The following is a 19837-nucleotide window of genomic DNA, read 5'->3' as shown; positions in this document are numbered from 1 at the left end:
AAATAAAGTTACCTTGCCTTGCCAAACATACTAGCTTTGTGAGACAAGATCATAGAATTAATTTGACATTATTTTCAGAATTATAGTTGGAAGAAGGATGGAGACGATTGAAGGCGGAGAAGATTTTTTCATCTGACGCCAAACTTGCTCATTTCCTCCTTAATGAGGTATTAAGTAAGGCATTTACGCATCCCTCATACAAATCCTTGTTTTTGCCCGGGCATTGTCATGAATATGTTGAGAATCGTAACAGCGCCTTTTAGGTTTAGTAAGATCTGACATATTTAGCAACTTTACCAGTGGCAGTAGCTCGACGAAGAGGGTGGTGCGTAACTGGCAACATTTATGTGAGACAATCACATACCTTTTAATTGGTCAAACGGTGGAGGGCGGGCTATCGAAATGAAAACAATAACAATATTTTGGGGCTGTAAATCAAATTTTGAAATGAGCAAATCCCGGCTAAACTACTGTTATCAGTTATAAAGGTATTCGGGGAAAAAAAAACATGGTTTATTAATGTCTTTCGACATATCAGGGACATTTTATGATGACTTGACATTAAATTATTACATATAGGACCTTTAAGTTATACATATTGAATGTTCACTAAAGGCTGAGCTATCAGGCGGCATTTTGGGACTTGCAACTTATCATTCTTGCATGACTTATACCGTATTTTTCGGAGTTTAAGTCGCTCCGGAGTATGAGTCGGACCTGCCGAAAAAACATATATAAGTCGCAATGGAGTATAAGTCACATTTTTTGGGGAAACCTATTTGATAAAACCCAACACCAAGAATAGACATTTGAAAAGCAATTTAAAATAAATAAAGAATAGTGAACAACCAGCTGAATAAGTGTACGTTATATGACGCATAAATAACCAACTGAGAAGTTGCCTGGTATGTTAACATATTATGTTAAGAGTCATTCAAATAACTATGACATTTAGAACGTGCTATACGTGCTATGAGCTAAATAATATTATTTGATATTTTACGATAATGTGTTAATAATTACACACAAGTCTCTCCTGAGTTTGAGTCGCACCCCCAGCCAAACTATGAAAAAAAACTGCGACTTATAGTCTGTAATTTACGAGAATAGGGTTGTCATTCATCCAATTAACGTATTTTTCAGACTATAAGTCGCAGTTTTTTTCATAGTTTGGCTGGGGGTGCGACTCAAACTCAGGAGAGACTTATGTGTGTAATTATTAACACATTACCGTAAAATATCAAATAATATTATTTAGCTCATTCACGTAAGAGACTAGACGTATAAGATTTAATGGGAATAAGGAGTGACAGATTGTTTGGTAAACGTATAGCACGTTCTAAATGTCATAGTCATTTACGAGAATAGGGTTGTCATTCATCCAATTAACGTATTTTTCAGACTATTATAATATTATTCTCATAAGGGTCCCAACATTGTTTTATCATAATAGACTTAAAATCTTGTAAGATTACAACTTTTTGGACCAAGCAGATAATGTATTTTTATTTTTAATCAATACAATTTTCTTTTTGTAAAAAATAAAAAAAGGTTTTGTCTTGTAACTCGAGATGGGTATCTTTCACATTTGAACCCATATGTTTTACGGTATCAAAGCCTTGTACCTGGGAATCGATCATATTATTCAACAGGACTTATGTGTGTGTTCATGTGTTAATAAATGTTATTGTGTCTTGACCTGAAGAGTCAGGCGATGTCTTGTTTGTTTTTTTGGGTTAATTTCCTGTTTAGCGCTCTTATTTTGGTTCCACTTCCTGTGGGTGTCTTCCTGCAGTGATTTCCTCACTGCTCCTGAGCGCCGTTCCCCTCACCTGCTTCTAAATAGTGATCTGGAGACTCACCTGCTTTTGATCGCGAATCAGAGAGCTTTATAAGTAAGCCTCACTTCTTGGTGGTGGATTTTTGCTAACCATTTTTTTCACTTTTTGTGAGGGTGGTAATTGTTACCTTTGTGATTTGCTTTGCTACATAAATAATAATAATGATACATTTTATTTGGCATAGCGCTTTTCAGAGTACTCAAGGATGCTATACAGGATAAAAACAATTTAAATATAAAACAGTTCAAAGTAATAATATAAAATACAGGAAATATAAAAGCAGTCTATTTCGAAATACATAATACAATAAAATACATACATACATTGTAAAATACATAATAATACATAATAATATAATACCTGGCACAGCTCTCCTTGTGCTTCTCGTGCGCTTGCTTACAACATGAGTCCTGTATGGTTTTGCCATGTTTAAAAAAATAAAGACTCCTCTAACTTGCACGTCACCTCCAGCGTCTGCATCATGAGGTCACAAATACCGCTATCCGTTGCAAATTGTTTAATAACAATTTTTTTTACACTGAACTGATAACTGTGCTGTCCGGTATTTTACTTATTACACTTCTGAGTCTCAATTTGCAGGTATTGTACAGTAGAAGTTTTATGCAGTTGCAATTCCAAGACCTTCGATAGGTTACAGTGTCTTACCGTAGTCAGGAAGTAGTCGTTGCCATTAAACTGAGAGTGTCTTTCTTGTCTTTTGTTGAGCCCTACAAAGTGTTTACAGTGTACCAACTCTTTGATTGTTAAAGTTAAAGTACCACTTATGTATAGTCACACACACACTAGGTGTGTTGAAATTACCTTCTGCATTTGACGCATCCAGACCCATACCGGGAATGATTCTGGTGATTTAACCCCCAATTCCAACCCTTGATGCTGAGTGCCAAGCAGGGAGGTTATGAGCCCCATTTTTAACATGCATTTTAGGTGTAGTTTTGATTACCAAATGTACAGGTGTTGAAATTCCAATGTAAAATAGCTAATCAATAGCATGTCTATGGCAAATCCAATGTAAATTAGCATTGAGCTAGCACATTTTAAAAAGTGAAGCCTTACTTTACGCTCCAGCGCTTTGTTCTTGCTTTGTTGCAATGGCAAATTGAAATATTACCGAGAGGCAGGCCAACTGAGTGCTGTTTGAGTGCTGCTGGAGTCCTCGCTAAGTGCTTGAGCGGGTGCCTCGTCTGCAACAGGATGTGACGTCATGTTCAACAACATGTGCAACATAGGTACTGAAATATGGTAACATTAATACATTAAACATACATTTTTTTGGTAAAATATTGGCTTAAGTATTCTAATATTAAAGGCCTACTGAAATGAGATTTTCTTATTTAAACGGGGATAGCAGGTCCATTTTATGTGTCATTCTTGATCATTTCGCGATATTGCCATATTTTTGCTGAAAGGATTTAGTAGAGAACATCGACGATAAAGTTCGCAACTTTTGGTCGCTAATAAAAAAGCCTTGTCTGTACCGGAAGTAGCAGACAATGTGCGCGTGACGTCACGGGTTGTAGGGCTCCTCACATCCTCACATTGTTTACAATCATAGCCACCAGCAGCTAGAGCGATTCGGGCCGAGAAAGCGACAATTTTACCATTAATTTGAGCGAGGATGAAAGATTTGTGGATGAGGATAGTGAGAGTGAAGGACTAGAAAAAAAAAAAAAGGTGAGGGCAGTGAGAGCGATTCAGATGTTATCAGACACATTTACTAGGATAATTCTGGAAAATCCCTTATCTGCTTATTGTGTTACTAGTGTTTTAGTGAGATTATATGGTACCTGAAAGTCGGAGGGGTGTGGCCACAGATGTGGTGACCGCCGGTGTCTCTGGTGGGAGGAGGTAATAGTCTGCAGCTGCAGGAGGACGCAAGCTCAGCTCATAACTATGGTAAGAGCCGACTCATTACCACAATTTTCTCACGGAAACCTGCCGGTTGACATGTGGTCAGGAACCATGTTCGCTTGACCGCTATTCCATAGTAAAGCTTCACCTTTGGGAATTTTAAACAAGGAAACACCGGCTGTGTTTGTGTGGCTAAAGGCTAAAGCTTCCCACCTCCATCTTTCTACTTTGACTTCTCCATTATTAATTGAACAAACTGCAAAATATTCAGCAACACAGATGTCCAGAATACTGTGTAATTATGTGATTAAAGCAGACTACTTATAGCTTGGATCAGGCTGGAAAAAAATGTCCGCTACAACCGGTGACGTCAAACGCACGCGTCATCATACCGCAACGTTTTCAACAGAACACTTCGCGGGAAATTTAAAATTGCAATTTAGTAAACTAAAAAGACCGTATTGGCATGTGTTGCAATAGTTTATATATCAATGATGAAATATTAATATCAGACTGCGTGGTCGGTAGTAGTGGGTTTCAGTAGGCCTCTAAGACCTTTTGTGAAAAAAAAAAAAAAAGATTACAATTTACTCGAGAAAAAAAAAGGTTTCCTAACAAAACAGCACATAGTAAGATACAACACACTTTTGTAATCACGGTCATAACTTTTTGGATTGGGAGTTTCCAATACTCATATCTTATTCAGCGACATACCTCCTTCTTCATCTTTCGTCTTTCCTTCAGATGGCCGTGAGCTGAGCTCTAAAAACATGCACTTTAAATCCTGTGAGAGAAACAAAGCCTCTCATCCGGCTGCACTTTGTTTTGTTCCACACACTAAATGCCGTCTAATTAATTGCATTAACTAGAAGAATGCGTCGCAGTGTGACGGAATAACAAATATATCTTCCGCTTTCCATTGCCGCCTGCCGCAGGAACTAATAGAGAGTTCCTCGTCTTTTCTCCTCCATTACCTGGTGCTTTGTATTAATTAAATAAATAAATTGACACATTGTTGGTTTAGTCCTCTTTAGAAGTTTTTTTTGTTGTTGTCTTCTTTTACAATAGTGCCCCCATTATTGCTTCGGGTCATCACTCCATGCCTTTTTTTCAGGAGTGACTCTAATAAAATGGCTATCTTTCAAGCTTTTTTTTTCTTTTTCTCGGCTGTGGAAATTAGTTTGAAAGCAATTTGGACATGTCAACCCCCAGGAGAGACTTTCTATTGATTGGCCATGAACTACCACTATGGGATCTAAAGGGGGGTAGGTGGGGGCCATTTATCTACAAATGAGAAAACCCGGCGAGAAATCGCATCTTTCCAAACGGCTGACCTACTTTCATGCGAACGCACGAAAGCCTCTCCCGTGTGTCACGCCACATTCGCCTGTTCTCGGGCCTACGTTTTTTTCGGGCTCCGACCCAAAATATCTGTTCGCTGCGTTTGCATAGTGAGACGTCGCACCCTACCCATCTCCTGAGCTCCATTGTGAGACTTTTCCACGTGCCACCTTCAAGATGGGTGAACGGCGGCAATTACCGCCCGACTTCATCTTCCTCTGTCTTCCCTCCGCAGAACGACACGTGGGGCCAGCAGTACTCCTACGCGCTCTTCAAAGCCATGAGCCACATGCTGTGCATCGGCTACGGCATGTACCCCCCGGTGGGCATGACCGACGTGTGGCTGACCATCCTCAGCATGATCGTGGGCGCCACCTGCTACGCCATGTTTGTGGGCCACGCCACCGCCCTCATCCAGTCGCTGGACTCCTCGCGGCGGCAGTACCAGGAGAAGGTCAGTATTTTGTTTTTGGATTCTTTTGACCGCCATTTTGTTGTCTATACAGTAATTTTGTGCATATATGCATTGCTTCAAAATGCATTGGAATTCGTGCTTGCAAATATGTTCAATGTTTTATAACGGGGGTCCCCAAAAATACGGCCCACAGGAAGTCCCAAGTTAAAAAAAATATTAAATAAAAAATAAAATACAATTATTATTATTTTTTTATTTGTCCTTTCTAATCCATTTTCTACTGCTTGTTACGGTCGGTGTCTTCTAGCCACTAATGCAAATTATATTGTCTAAAAATCCATAACGAGAGATCATCGTGCTCTGATATTTTATATATATATATATACAGTGGGGCAAAAAAGTATTTAGTCAGCCAGCGATTGTGCAAGTTCTCCCACTTAAAATGATGACAGAGGTCTGTATTTGTCATCGTAGGTACACTTCAACTGTGAAAGACAGAATGTGAAAAAAAAAAATCCAGGAATTCACATTGTAGGAATTTTAAAGAATTTATTTGTAAATTATAGTGGAAAATAAGTATTTGGTCCACCATTCAAAGCTCTTGCTGATGGAAGGAGGTTTTGGCTTATCAACATAATACAGTCATCGCACAAGTTAATCATCATAGTATATACATTGAATTATTTACAATCTGGGGGGTGGGATGAGGAGCTTTGGTTGATATCAGTACTTCAGTCATCAACAATTGCATCATCAGAGAAATGGACATTGAAAGAGTATAGGTCTTACTTAGTAGGATATTTACATGGAACATAGTGAGTTCAGATAGCATAAGAACAAGTATATACATTAGAAATACATTCTATTATTTGGATTAGCTTATTTACAATCCGGTAAAATGGGATGTGAATGGAGGAGGATTAGTAAAGGGTTGAAGTTGCCTGGAGGTGTTGTGGTGCATGTACAGTAGATGGCAGGATTGTCATGTTTAAGAGTGTCACATGCTGTTTACAGCAGACAAACTGCCTTACGGTAGACATAAACGTGACTGCTGTTGTTGTGTGTTGTTACTGCGCTGGGAGGACGTTAATGAAACTGCCTAACAATAAACCCACATAAGAAACCAAGAACTCGCCCTCGATCATTCTACAGTTATAACGTAATTGGGCAGATACGCTCTTTGGAGGGGGTGCTGCCTCCAGCTCCGCCTGATTTTCCGGAGAAAATTTTTCCTGGGAGGTTTTCGGGAGAGGCGCTGAATTTCGGGAGTCACCCGGAAAATCCGGGAGGGTTAGCAAGTATGCCCTACGTTCCGGAAAATAAGGTATATTGGACATTTTACATTTTGTGTGTGAAATCAGACCATTTTCAATATGGGATGGGGACACCCCTACAGGAAGCACGGTCGGGGTGTGCATGTTTTCACATCTTTCTACCATCTATTTGTGTGCAGCTGTTAGAAGAAGAATTTGGTTCCACAAACTAGTGCAGTGATGTGGAAAAAAAATTTGACAACCAAATACTATAGACTTCTTTTTATATGCGCATAAGAGGGGGTGGGGAAAATCCTAAATTGCAAGATATGATGAATAAGTGGACCTGTTGAAGTCCACTTATGTGTGGAAGCAATCAAGTCAACGACAATCAAGGGCAATCAGGATGTAAGAGGCAACGTCGCTCGAAAGAAGCTCTACTTAGCAGCCGTTATCATTTTTTATGTCGGGTGAGCCCATGCATAGAGGAACCCCTAGCCTCCCCACTTGAGGGGAAAGGAAAGCCCCGACAGCTGGCTTGCAAAGGCCGAGGCTGGCATCCGCAGGCGTGGCCGCCCGTCACCTCCAAATGCCCAGCGTGGGCGATAATGAGCCGAGCTGCCGGAGCGGCACATTGCTGAGCGTATGTGACATGATGGAGACAGGAGAGGAGTGACCTCCATGGAATGGAGAGAAAAGAGCATAAAAGAGGGGATGAGAGCCAGTGAAAGAGCTTAGATGATGTAATGTGTGCCTTCTACGTGACTGCGAGATACTTCATAGTGGATGAATTAAAACAGCATTTAACACCACGGAACACCTTTGATGTTACAGCGGGGCATGATTCTTCTTCTTCTGTTGGTTCGTGAGCAGGATATTAAAAACTACCAAAAAATAATTTACATAAGGGGCTGTGGAATTCTGGTGCAAATACAGAAAGAAGAATTCAAATAGTTTATTCCGAACACCTTACATCAGGGGTGTCCGAACTTTTTCCACTTTTTCCATTTTGATATTTTTTATTTTAAAAACCAATGCAATATATTTATAAAAAATATACATGTAGGCCTCCACTCAAGGTTTTGGTCAAAAAGATATTAAAAATGTGTCATTATTTAGTATCATTATTATTGTTATAGGCTTAAATTTCTAGATCAACATTAGATCTATCTGTCAATACAACATTTTAAAAAAATTTATCAAAGAAAAACATTTTTTTTAATAGAAAAAATACAAAATATGCAATACTTTCACCCAATAACATTTTTAAGTGGAATTTTTTAGATCATTACGATCCACATTGAGAGGAGCCAGATGAGGTGGCTTGGGCATCTGGTCAGGATGCCACCCGAACGCCTCCCAAGGGAGGTGTTTAGGGCACGTCCAACCGGTAGGAGGCCACGGGGAAGACCATGTCTCCCGGCTGGCCTGGGAACGCCTCGGGATCCCCCGGGAGGAGCTAGACAAAGTGGCTGGGGAGAGGGAAGTCGGCTTCCCTGCTTAGGCTGCTGCCCCCGCAACCCGACCTCGGATAAGCGGAAGAAGATGGATGGATGGATATTTTAGATTATATAATAAGTGTAGCTTTAAAAAGGTCAATAAGTCATAACAACGTTGATTTTAATTCATTATTATTTTTTGAGCAATGACACTTAAAAAAATAATCACACTAAAAATATTGGTGATCCAAAAGGGTCCTACTCTTTAAAGTGTTAAAAAATAAATTATAATAATTTTGTTTACTTTTAACACAATAATCTCGAGATCAACTTCAGATCTATCCGTCAGTTTTTAGTTTTAATGTTGTTTATGTTTTTTGATTGTTTTAAAACAAAAACGTGTGGCAAACACAAAATATGCAACATTTTACACAAAAAATATCTCAAAGTGGAATATTTAATGTGACGTAATTGGAGCCTTGAATAGGTCAATAATTCATAATGACATTGATTTTTATTCATTATATATTTAAAAAAAAAAAAAAAAAACAGCCTGCATGGCAGCTTTGTGTTATTAGAGTCAACATTGCAACATTTTCATGTTTGCTCTTTTATACCACTGTTTATGTTTTGTATTTTTTAATCCTATATTTAGAATGTGCCGTTAAAAAATTCCCTGCGGGCCGCAAATGGCCCCCGAGCCGCACTTTGGACATCCCTGCCTCACATCATATTTAATTGACGAATTATTGCATGGATTCGGTTAAAACCATCATTTTAAAACACCTAATTATGTGTATGACTTACTATAGATGGGATTATAGAGATTATATATATATATATAGAAGTTTAAAATAAAATAAAAAAATCAGTCTTAGCCTGGGCCCTGAAGAGGGGGTGCAGACTGAGGCCAAGGGAAAAAAACAACAACTCATAGCCATAGAACACATCCCTCTTACATGTGTGTAAGAGGGAAACATCAAAGAACACAAAGGACATTGAAGACATTAAAGCAGCAGATACAACCAGACACTTCTACATACAGCTATGAATAAAAAGTTAAAGAAACATATCCACTGTGGTGGCCTCTGCGGTGTTCCACGCCATCGTCCGCTGCGGTGGAGGGAGCATGGCCAGAGACAGGAGCAGACCCAACAAAGCAACCAAGACAGCCGACTCCACTCTCGGCCAGTGTCCAGTCCGCATGGATGAGCGAGGATACGTCCAAGGTGACTGAGGTGTCCGACACCTGCTCACCCAGCCAAGACACCTCGAAGACTCTCCGTCCCAGCGCTCATTGTTAGCTCCGCAGCCCTGTCCCCTCATCCGCATCTCCTCCGGTCCCTCCAAACCGACTCTGGTTACATTGTGACACCCAATATCTAAGTTACATTTCTAAACAAGTGTGCGTGGCACTGGGAGCAGGTGGGTAAAGTGTCTTGCCCAAGGACACAACGGCAGTGACTAGGTTGGCAGAAGCGGGGATCAAACCTGGAACCCTCAAATTGCTGGCACAGCCACTCTACCAACCGAGCTATACCCCCCCATATATTGATTTGTAATATGTACAGTTTTGTTTATTATCTCTGTGGTTACTTATTCACTTATGTAAGCAGGTCAACCAGGCTTTGGTCTGTTTTATTGAACAGAATGCATTATGGCTCAGTATCCATCCATCCATTTTCTACATTAAGTGGGATAGACCCTTCCTTAAGGTGCTTGAGGAATCTCAACACGACAGTACGGCGTCGTAACTAGGCAGTCGGCGCGGAGTATCCTCATTTTCCAGAGAGATTTCAGGAGGACAGGTGGTAGTTTTGCGATGCCCTGAGGGCTTCATAAGGAGGTCACATGTTGTTGTTATGTTGACAAGGCCATCTTGGAGGTGAATATGCCTGCAAGAGGCACAAACACAACACAAACTGTAGAGCGTGTTTAAAGCGCACTGTGGCTCTCTATTACATCAGCTGTGGGCTGTGGGAAAACATCAATCTGATGCCTTAAAGCAGTTGTACAAACACATGCCAAAATGCTGCAATAATGAAGATGTTATTTTTCAATGACTAGTGCTTACTTAAAGGCCTACTGAAACCTACTACTACTGACCATGCAGTCTGATAGTTTATATCAATCAATCAATGAATCGAAAATTGATTGATAGTTTATATATCAATGATGAAATATTAACATTGCAACACATGCCAATACAGCCTTTTTAGTTTATTAAATTGCAATTTTAAATATCGCGCAAAGAATTCTGTTGAAAACGACGCGTGCGCGTGACGTCACGGGTTGTAGCAGACATTTTGTTCTAGCCCCGATCCAAGCTATAAGTCGTCTGCTTTAATCGCATAATTACACAGTATTCTGGAGATTTGTGTTGCTGAATCTTTTGCAATTTGTCCAATGTACAATGGAGACTACAAAGAAGAAATATGTAGGTGGAAAGCGGTGAATTGCGGCCGGCTGTAGCAACACAAACACAGCCGGTGTTTTCTTTTTTACATTCCCGAAGGTGAAGCTTGACTATGGATCAGAGCGGTCAAGCGAACATGGTTCTCTACCACTTGTCAACCGGCATGTTTCGGTGAGAAAATTGTGGTAATAAGTCGGCTCTTACCGTCGTTCCTCGTGCCCCTGTAAAGGAGGCAGCTGGGACTCTCTTGCCTCCTCCGACCGGCCGCCCCTGAATGTGGGATGCTTCCACCGTGGACGAGGGGCAAAAAAAGCTCAGCCCGGCCCAACCGGCTGCCTTCGCTTTGCCTCGTCAAGAAACGTGGCTTCCCTCAGAGACACCGGCGGTCACCACACCCGTGGCCACACCCCTCAGATTTTCAGGTACGACTATAAAATCTCACTAAAACACTAGTAACACAATAAGCAGATAAGGGATTTTCCAGAATCAACCTAGTAAATGTTTCTAATAACATCTGAATCGTTTCGACTGCCCTGTCTTTTTTTTTTTTTTTTCCTGGTCCTTCACGGTCACTATCCTCATCCACAAATCTTTCATCCTCGCTCAAATTAATGGGGAAATCGTCGCTTTCTCTGTCCGAATTGCTCTCGCTGCTGGTGGCCATGATTGTAAACAATGGTTCTCTACCACATGTAGCGGTGAGAAAATTGTGGTAATAAGTCGGCTCTTACCGTAGACATGAGCGGAGCTTGCGCCGTTCCTCGTGCCCCTGTCAAAGAGGCAGCTGCGGACTCTCTTGCCTCCTCCGACCGGCCGCCCCTGAACGTGGGATGCTTCCACCGTGGACGAGGGGCAAAAAAAGCTCAGCCCGGCCCAACCGGCTGCCTTCGCTTTGCCTCGTCGAGAAACGTGGCTTCCCTCAGAGACACTGGCAGTCACCACACCCGTGGCCACACCCTTCCGACTTTCAGGTACGACTATAAAATCTCACTAAAACACTAGTAACACAATAAGCAGATAAGGGATTTTCCTCATCCACAAATCTTTCATCCTCGCTCAAATTAATGGCGAAATCATCGCTTTCTCGGTCCGAATCGCTCTCGCTGCTGGTGGCCATGATTGTAAATAATGTGAGGATGTGAGGAGCTCCAAAACCCGTGACGTCACGCGCACACCGTCTGCTACTTCCGGTACGGGCAAGGCTTTTTTATTAGCGACCAGAAGTTGCAAACTTTATCGTGGATGTTCTCTACTAAATACTTTCAGCAAAAATATGGCAACATCGCGAAATGATCAAGTATGACACATAGAATGGACCTGCTATCCCCGTTTGAATAAGAAAATCTAATTTCAGTAGGCCTTTAACGATGAGCGTGTTTAGTTGACATTAAAATTGCATCAACCTCAGCACTACAGCTTACAACAAAACATTATTAAAAAAAACAACAAAAAAAACAGTCTTAAACATCATAGATGCTGTAATTTGCATGTTATATGGGGGCCACTTTCCATAATAGGGCATGAGCCCTTATAAATGTGTCCCGTCAAAGGCTGTTAATGCATGTTAATGAACTCACAAAGTCAGGCGCAAAGAAGCTCCTAATTCCGCACAACACCACATAAATGCATCTTTAACACCATATCAGAGGGAGACGGCCGGCTTAAGGTGTAGACTCCTTTAACGACCTCGGCGCAAGCAAGGTGATGAACTTATAGTAGCAATTCGTGATGATGTGACGGTTTTTATTGGCGCCATCAAACTAAACACGTGTTAAAACTGCAAGGGCTCCGACGTTCAGCCAAGGTCAAACATATAAAAATAGAGTTAACAACCGCGGGATGTTAGGATTCGTGGCCAATTTGTTCGGAGTTCGAAGCAAACCTCCCCGTAGAAATATTAAAAGTATAGAAATGTTCTGTTCCAGTGTCAGAGTGTCGCTTTCATGAAGTTACTATTAATGATGCTGATGGTTTTAAGTAATGTTTGAATATTGTTAACTGTCACACAAGTGTTGAAGCAACTGAGGTGTCCACATGATGTAACGTTTGCTGCGTGAATGTAAAAAGAAGCGAGCCACTCTTAGCAGCATTCTTGGCAAACGTCTGAATTGAATTGATGACCTCTATCAAATTCCAATTCAATTGCACAAATTTGAATTAAATCTGAATTAAGATTAAAATAGGTGGTAATAGTGGTGTTATTGTTGTTATTATTACTTATCATTATTACTTATTTTTAGTTTTGCATTGTTTTAATGTACTTTTGAGTTTTCAACATAGTTTTATGTTTGTGGGAGAAACAGTAAAGTAGAAATTTTAATGGATAATTTTGGTGTAATCAAGAAACATGCGTCACAATATATATTCCATATGTGACTGTTGTACACATTTCTACTGTAAACCTCATGAACACATGATATTTTAAATACAGAAAATTGTTTTTTTTAAAATTGAGAATTAAGAATAAAAAAGCACGAGAGGGACATGCAGTAGAAAATGGATAGATGGATCGATATGTTATGCAACAATTGATCTATTATGAGGAAGTATGACTTCTAAATTATGGATAATGGTGGAATAGTTTTTATTTTTCCAATGTATCCCAGTACAGTATTTAAATTCAAATCAGTGTTTTAGTTTTATGTTCAAAGGCACAAACTCTGTCAAACATGTTAATCACTTCTTTATGTTTCTTTGTCTGTGAGGAATTTCTCTTAAATTGTAAATAACGTAATTCCACTCCCTGTAATTCCAATTTAAATCAAATTTCAATTCTTTTCAAATTCAAAATTATGCACATGCCTGTTTAGTAGTATTAAAACAGTTAAATATAAATTATGAACCGTATTTTCCAGACTGTAAGGGACACTTAAAATCCTTTTTTTTTTTTTAAAAACTCGACAGTGCCCATTATAATCCGGTAATTCTGGTTTTGCTTACCAACCTCGAGGCAATTTTATTTGGTATATAGTGTAATGATAAGTGTGACCAGTAGTTGGCAGAAAAAACAAGAGATATGTGTAGACTGCAATATGATGGCAATATGACTCAAGTAAACAAGACCAACATTTTATATGTTCCATTGAAAATACAGAACATTACACAAGGCGCTCAAAAATATATCAAAATTTTTTAGTAAGACTATGGTAAGCTATGAAGCTGCACCGCTTGATGGATTGTCGGCGCATTAAACACACAAGTAGTATTATGGTGTGTGTGTGTGTGTATAAGGTAAGATATATTATCTGGCGTTTTATTTCACAATATTATGCAAAAGCAACTTTTCTTACCCTTTGGTACCTGCTGGGATCTGCATAAAACCGGAAAAATTGCGCGTGTCCGCCTTAGTAGTCCGTGGAAACATCGTAGTCGACAAGCTTCTTGTTTTTCTCTCTCTTCTTGTTATGGGTCATCAATTCTCCGCTGTTGCAATTTTTAATATAAAGTAGTGTAAAGTTCTTACTTATATCTGTCAGTAAACTCACCATAAAAATTCTAAAACATACCGGTGCAGTGAGTTTACATTATTCACCCAAGGAACTTTAGTTAATAGAGAGTTGCGGTCAGACGGTTTTTCACGGATTTTGTTTCTGGATGAGGAGATGCTGCTCCGTTATTGATTCAAGTAAAGTCTGAATATCATTCAAACAGTTAGCTCTCTCTTTTGACACTTCTTCTACTCCCGGCCTTGCATGCTACACCGCTACAACAAAGATGATGGGTAGAAGACTCTGTCGAAGGTGAGCCACGTAAATAAGACCGCCAAAAAACATCGCACCCGGAAGCGACTTCAGAAAGCGGCTTGAAGATGATCTGTAAAACATAACTTATGTAACATTTTGTTCTGTAGACCAGAAGGAAGTGTTTTCCATTTACAAAAAAATAATAAAATAATAATATGACTCCTTTAATGCGCTCTAAAATCCAGTCCAAATTATATATGACAAAAGATCTAAAATAGACCATTCATCTGCAGTGCGCCTTATAATCCAGTGCGCCCTATGGTCCGGAAAATATGGTATATTGAATCAATCAATCAATCAATCAAAGCTTATTTATATAACCCTAAATCACAAGTGTCTCAAAGGGCTGCACAGCCACGACATCCTCGGTTCAGATTTCACATCAGGGTAATTGCAAAAAAGTATGAACAATAAATTATATCATATTCTTTGAACTAAAGTCTTTCCTGAGGAGGTTTATTTACTTTGGTTTGAGTTTGGAATTTATGTGCAGAAAAACCATACGAGCACATTTGATTGAAATGATTAACGTGGACCCCGACTTAAACAAGTTGAAATACTTATTCGGGTGTTACTATTTAGTGGTCAATTGTACGGAATATGTACTGAACTGAGCAATCTACTAATATAAGTTTTAATCAATCAATCCATCAATTGGAGGTCTTTCTATAATGTTCTCAACCCTTTAGCATTATCGATGGACTTTTTTGTACTCACAAAATACCCGTTTGTTTTTGGTCTACTGCAGCTAAAAATACATGGAATTTCCTCAGCAATCTCTTTTACTTCCAGTATTAATGGTGAAGTCAGTGTCTAAACATATAATTGAAATTGTATTCAAAGTGAAAGCATTGTGTGTTGTCCTGTGTTCTCACGGGGTCCCTTGGCTGAGAGGTTAGAGAGACCGGTAATTGGAAGATTGCCGGTTCGATACTGAAGCCCCGAGTCGGACTCAATGCTGCATCATCACTGTGAATTTCCCTACCGTGGGATTGTGAGGGATTATCTTCCTTTGCTGTCTTTTCATTTGGATTACTTGCTGACTCAGGGCATTCTTAGTTGCTCTTGTTGCAGACCCTTTCATTTTGTCTGGCTTTTTTTCCTCTGTTGCAGCACTTTTACATGCCACCTGTGAGGTTAGAAATTTAGGAAGCTTAGAAACAGAGGCGCCAGTTGTCTTGATTTGTTTGGCTTTCAAAACAATTATCCCCAGAGGACGTAAAGGGAACAGAAATACAATGAATAAAAACAATTTCCTCTGGGGATAAATAAAGTTTGTCTAATTGTTTCCCACATAACATTGTTGTTCATACAGGAAATCTGTCATGCATAGCTCGTTTCAAAATGCACTTTAAAATCATATACAGTACTGTCAAATGATTGTTTTTAATCAAATCACACACATTTTGAATTTGGATTAATCATTATTAACCACAGGTTTGTTGCTTCCTTAATTTTAATTACTTTGAAAAAATACCCCAATATTTTGACACAAATCAGAATCAGAATTACTTTATTAATCCCGCAGGGAAATTAAGATTTTCAGCACAATCCCATTCAAGATCAGACAAACATTAGTAACATGATGTGGAGGTTGCCCTCCAGTGGGTTCCTCAGACCACCAAACAGTGCTACGAGAGCCTGGATCAGGGTTACAACACTGTTTTATTTGCATACAATCGTGCAGGTGTTTTGCTTTCCAGCAAAATGCTTGTCTGCATCTTGTCTCTCTCGTTCCCACTCCAGCTACAACAATGTGTCTCATACCGCCTGCTGCTAATAAAGGCGACAGGTGATTAGATAACAAGGCCCACCTGGGCCATCTACGCAGCTGTCGCTGTCTTCGAGGCCTGTCCTGGTACACCCCGTTCCGCGGCAATCCCGCAGGCCATGCCCCCTTTCACACATGAGTAAAAATAAGTAAATATTCAGTCTAAGCCTGGGCCCCTGGAGAGGGGGTCCAGACTGAGGCCAAGGAAAAAAACTAATACCCATAACACACATAAACATATGTGTAAGAGGTAAACATCAAAGAAAACAAAGGACATTAAAGACATTAAAAGAGCAGAGCTGATGCAACCAGCTGCCACTCCAGCAGTGCTATTTCTACATACAGCTACAAAAGTTAAAAAAAAAAATAAAGAAAAAAAAATAATATACATTGCACCCACACGATTGTAAGCAACCTAACAAAAACATAATTCAACACCCACACACACTGTGGTGGACTATGCAGTGTTCCACGCCATCGTCTGCTGGGGTGGGGGAGCATGGCCAGAGACAGGAGCAGACCCAACAAAGCAACCAAAAGAGCCGACTCCACCCTCGGTCACCCACTAACTCCCAGCCAGTGTCCAGTGTGCATGGATGAGCGAGGATAGGTCTAAGTAGACCGAGGTGTCCCATATCTGCTCATTCAGCCAAGACACTGTGAAGCTTGTCTGTCCCGGTTCTCAGCGCCAGCTCCGCAGTCCTGTCTCTACGTCCGCATCTCCTCCAGTCTCTCCAAACGGACTCTGGTGGGGCAGAGACCCAGCAGCTGGTCTCCACGGCAAAAGGGTCCCAGAAGGCAGATCCAGAAGTTCACAAAAAAGCACTGCAGATGTCACGAAAGTGCCACCCCTTGTCACACAGTCCCAAAAGGTCCCGTACCAAAAGGCAAAAAAAAACCCCACATGAAAACAAAATGAAAACGTCAGGAACACAAAAGAATGACACAAGAGCACAGAGCTCCTGCCACCAGCATCCACTACAGAGGCACCATTTTGCATTTAAAAAAAAAATACTAATAATAATTTAATTGATAGACTATCACAAGGGAAAATGTTCTGAATGTTTTACTTGAACGCACATTATTTATTCTCTCCAAACCTGTTAACAGTTTTACCTACAACCCCATATGGGTCAATTTTAAAGTGAAATTTGCCGGAGAGCACACCAGTCAGCGTCTCCTGACCTAATCAAATAACAATCCATGCCACCTTTTAGATGACCATTCGTGGTTAACGTAAAGGAACATTTACGGTCAAAACAAATTGTGTGATTCATCTGTGTATGTACGTGATTAATGCAATAATATTTTCTGATTAATCACGAGTTAACGTGGTTCTTCCCAAATAGTGGGGTGGGCCTCCTGTGGGTGGAGTGGGGGCCAGGTGCGGTGCGTATGACTGCTTTATCAGTATCATGCTGTATCATGCTTCAAACCCCACTTTGTAAAGTTGTGCACTACAAAATATGCTGATTGTAGCCATTAATCCTGACTCTTTGTCAATCTAATTAAAAAAATTATATATCAGCACCATATATATATAATTATTATAAGCCGATGACGAGGGGTACTACTGGCTCATACGACGTCGAATAGGTCCTACTAATTGTGAGTTCAAATATTTTATTGTTTCACTTTTAATATGTTTTTTTGCAATTTGAATTTTGACAGTACCACATAAGATATGTTGTAATTGCTGACGCGTTTTAGTTGATTTTTAAATGCGCCAGAAAAAAGCCCGTTTTGTATACTGTTGATGTGCCTCAATGCACAGGAAATGTGTTCCTGTATAGTATTTCCCCAGCAATGGTCATGTGGCGACATAAATGATGGTATTTTGAGAGGTAATCTTTGAAGTCCGACATCACCGAAGGCCTAGGTGGGAAACGCACGGCCCTCCACAGATACTAGTATACTTATAGTCGCGGCGGAGAGTGGGTAATTTCCGCAAAATGTTTTGTTCTTTTCTATTAATGCACAATTGCTATAACATTTTCATTTTAAATGTTGATGTTGTACACTCCGAAAAAAAGAATGAAGGTTATGGCAAGCTGAAAATTGGTGGGGGTTTTTTAACATTTTTTTTCCTTTTATACGCATTGAGGCTATAAAGTGTGTTTTACCCGATTACTTGATTAATCGGACAAATTAATCGATAGAATACTCGATTCCTAAAATAATTGATAGCTGTTCTGGCGAGGAAATGCTCGCCATTTCCACTCGAATAGGCCGATGAGGAGGGCTACCACTGGCTTATACGGCGTAGAATAGGTCCTACTAATTGTGAGTTCAAATATTTTATTGTTTCACTTTTAATATGTTTTTTGGGATTTTGATTTTGACAGCAGTACATAAGATATGTTGTAATTGCTGATGCATTTTAGTTGATTTTTAAATGCGCCAGAAAATGACCCGTTTTGTATACTGTTGATGTGCTTCAATGCGCAGTAAATGTGTTTTTGTATAGTATTTGTCCAGCAATCGTCATGTTTTTCCTTGTATACGCATTGTGGCCATAAAGTGTGTTTCACCCGATTACTTGATTAATCGGACAATTTGAGCGATTGAATACTCGATTCCTAAAATAATTGATGGTTGCAGCCCTAAAATAAAGTAAAATAAGATTGTAATTATTTGTAGTATATATTCATATTTACATGAATGATTGTATTTTATATACGGATTGGCTGGAAAAGATAATAAAACCCTTACTTACAGTTTATTATCAAATGTGATCCCGTGCTTAAAAACAGCTATCCACATGAGCTAATGTGTGACGTCTCAAATTGACGTCTAAATACTAAAAAAAGCTGCAAGTATAAATGAGCCGTCATAACAGAATCCTAAGGGAAAATATAGTAAAGTGATGTTGAATTACCTCATTGATTAATCTGTTCCAGGGTCAAACTGTGGCTTAAAACCTTTGTTAACTAAAAAAAAAACAAAAAACCCTCAATACCAGAAAAAAACAAATGCAAGTCCTCTCCAAATTAAACCTCAGTTACTTAAATTATAGTCAATGTTAATTGCCTCCTGTTGGGATTCATGTGGTTTTATCATCGTTTGACCTCTGAATGATTCACAAATAAATAGAAAAACACAGAACGTCACATTCTTCTCTTTGCAAGATATGTAAAAGTTAAACTTGAATTCAGATGAGAAACCATTATCCTGAAGGAATCTTTTCACATGGGAAAGAGCAGAAAAGGAGTAAGTGAGTGAGTGTAGGAAAAAAAACCCTCTGCTCTCAAAGATGGTGAAAATTATCATCAGAAAGCCGGAGTATAATCTTTCCTGAATAGAATTCTATTACAATATGGCACCATGAGATAAATGCTCGGGCTGTCAGAAGCTAGCAAGCCGGCTTAAATGAGCTCTTAAATAGGAATCAGGCAGCCTGTTAACTGTTACACAAAGTAGAGAGCCCGGCAATCACGCTAAATACTAAAGGGTTGAAGTGTGTTCCCCGCCGAGATGAAAAATAGCTTTATTAGCTTCATTTTCGCGGGGCTAAAAATACACACAGCTTGCCAATCCTACCGCCGTTTGTAAACAGAAAAAGCTTTTTGTGACACAGTTAAAGGTAAGTTTAAGTCCTGAAAATGTGCGACTATCGTATCAGTCTTATTTTTTTGGTTGTTTAGATGAGGAACACAAACATCATATTGCCTGAAATCTTTGAAAGTATTTTCCCATACGAAATGAAGGTAATAGAAATAATCTGTTCCTGAGTCAAACTGAAACTA

The 19837-nt window shown here is 39.6% G+C and overlaps 1 protein-coding gene across 3 annotated transcripts in view; it reads left to right on the top strand.

Moving 5' to 3' along the window:
* The window catches only part of LOC133536914 (potassium/sodium hyperpolarization-activated cyclic nucleotide-gated channel 4-like), a 308924-nt gene that overhangs the window by 181834 nt on the left and 107253 nt on the right, over positions 1–19837 (top strand). For all 3 annotated transcript variants that reach the window (XM_061877619.1, XM_061877628.1, XM_061877638.1), the window contains exon 4: positions 5290–5508. In XM_061877619.1, the coding sequence (XP_061733603.1) occupies positions 5290–5508 (219 nt within the window). The remainder of the gene's footprint in view (positions 1–5289; positions 5509–19837) is intronic.

This window comes from Nerophis ophidion, linkage group LG02 (assembly GCF_033978795.1).
Source record: "Nerophis ophidion isolate RoL-2023_Sa linkage group LG02, RoL_Noph_v1.0, whole genome shotgun sequence".
Classification (NCBI taxonomy): Eukaryota; Metazoa; Chordata; class Actinopteri; order Syngnathiformes; family Syngnathidae; genus Nerophis; species Nerophis ophidion.
Note: the sequence above shows the minus strand (reverse complement) of the source record. Positions and strands in the feature narration are given on the sequence as shown.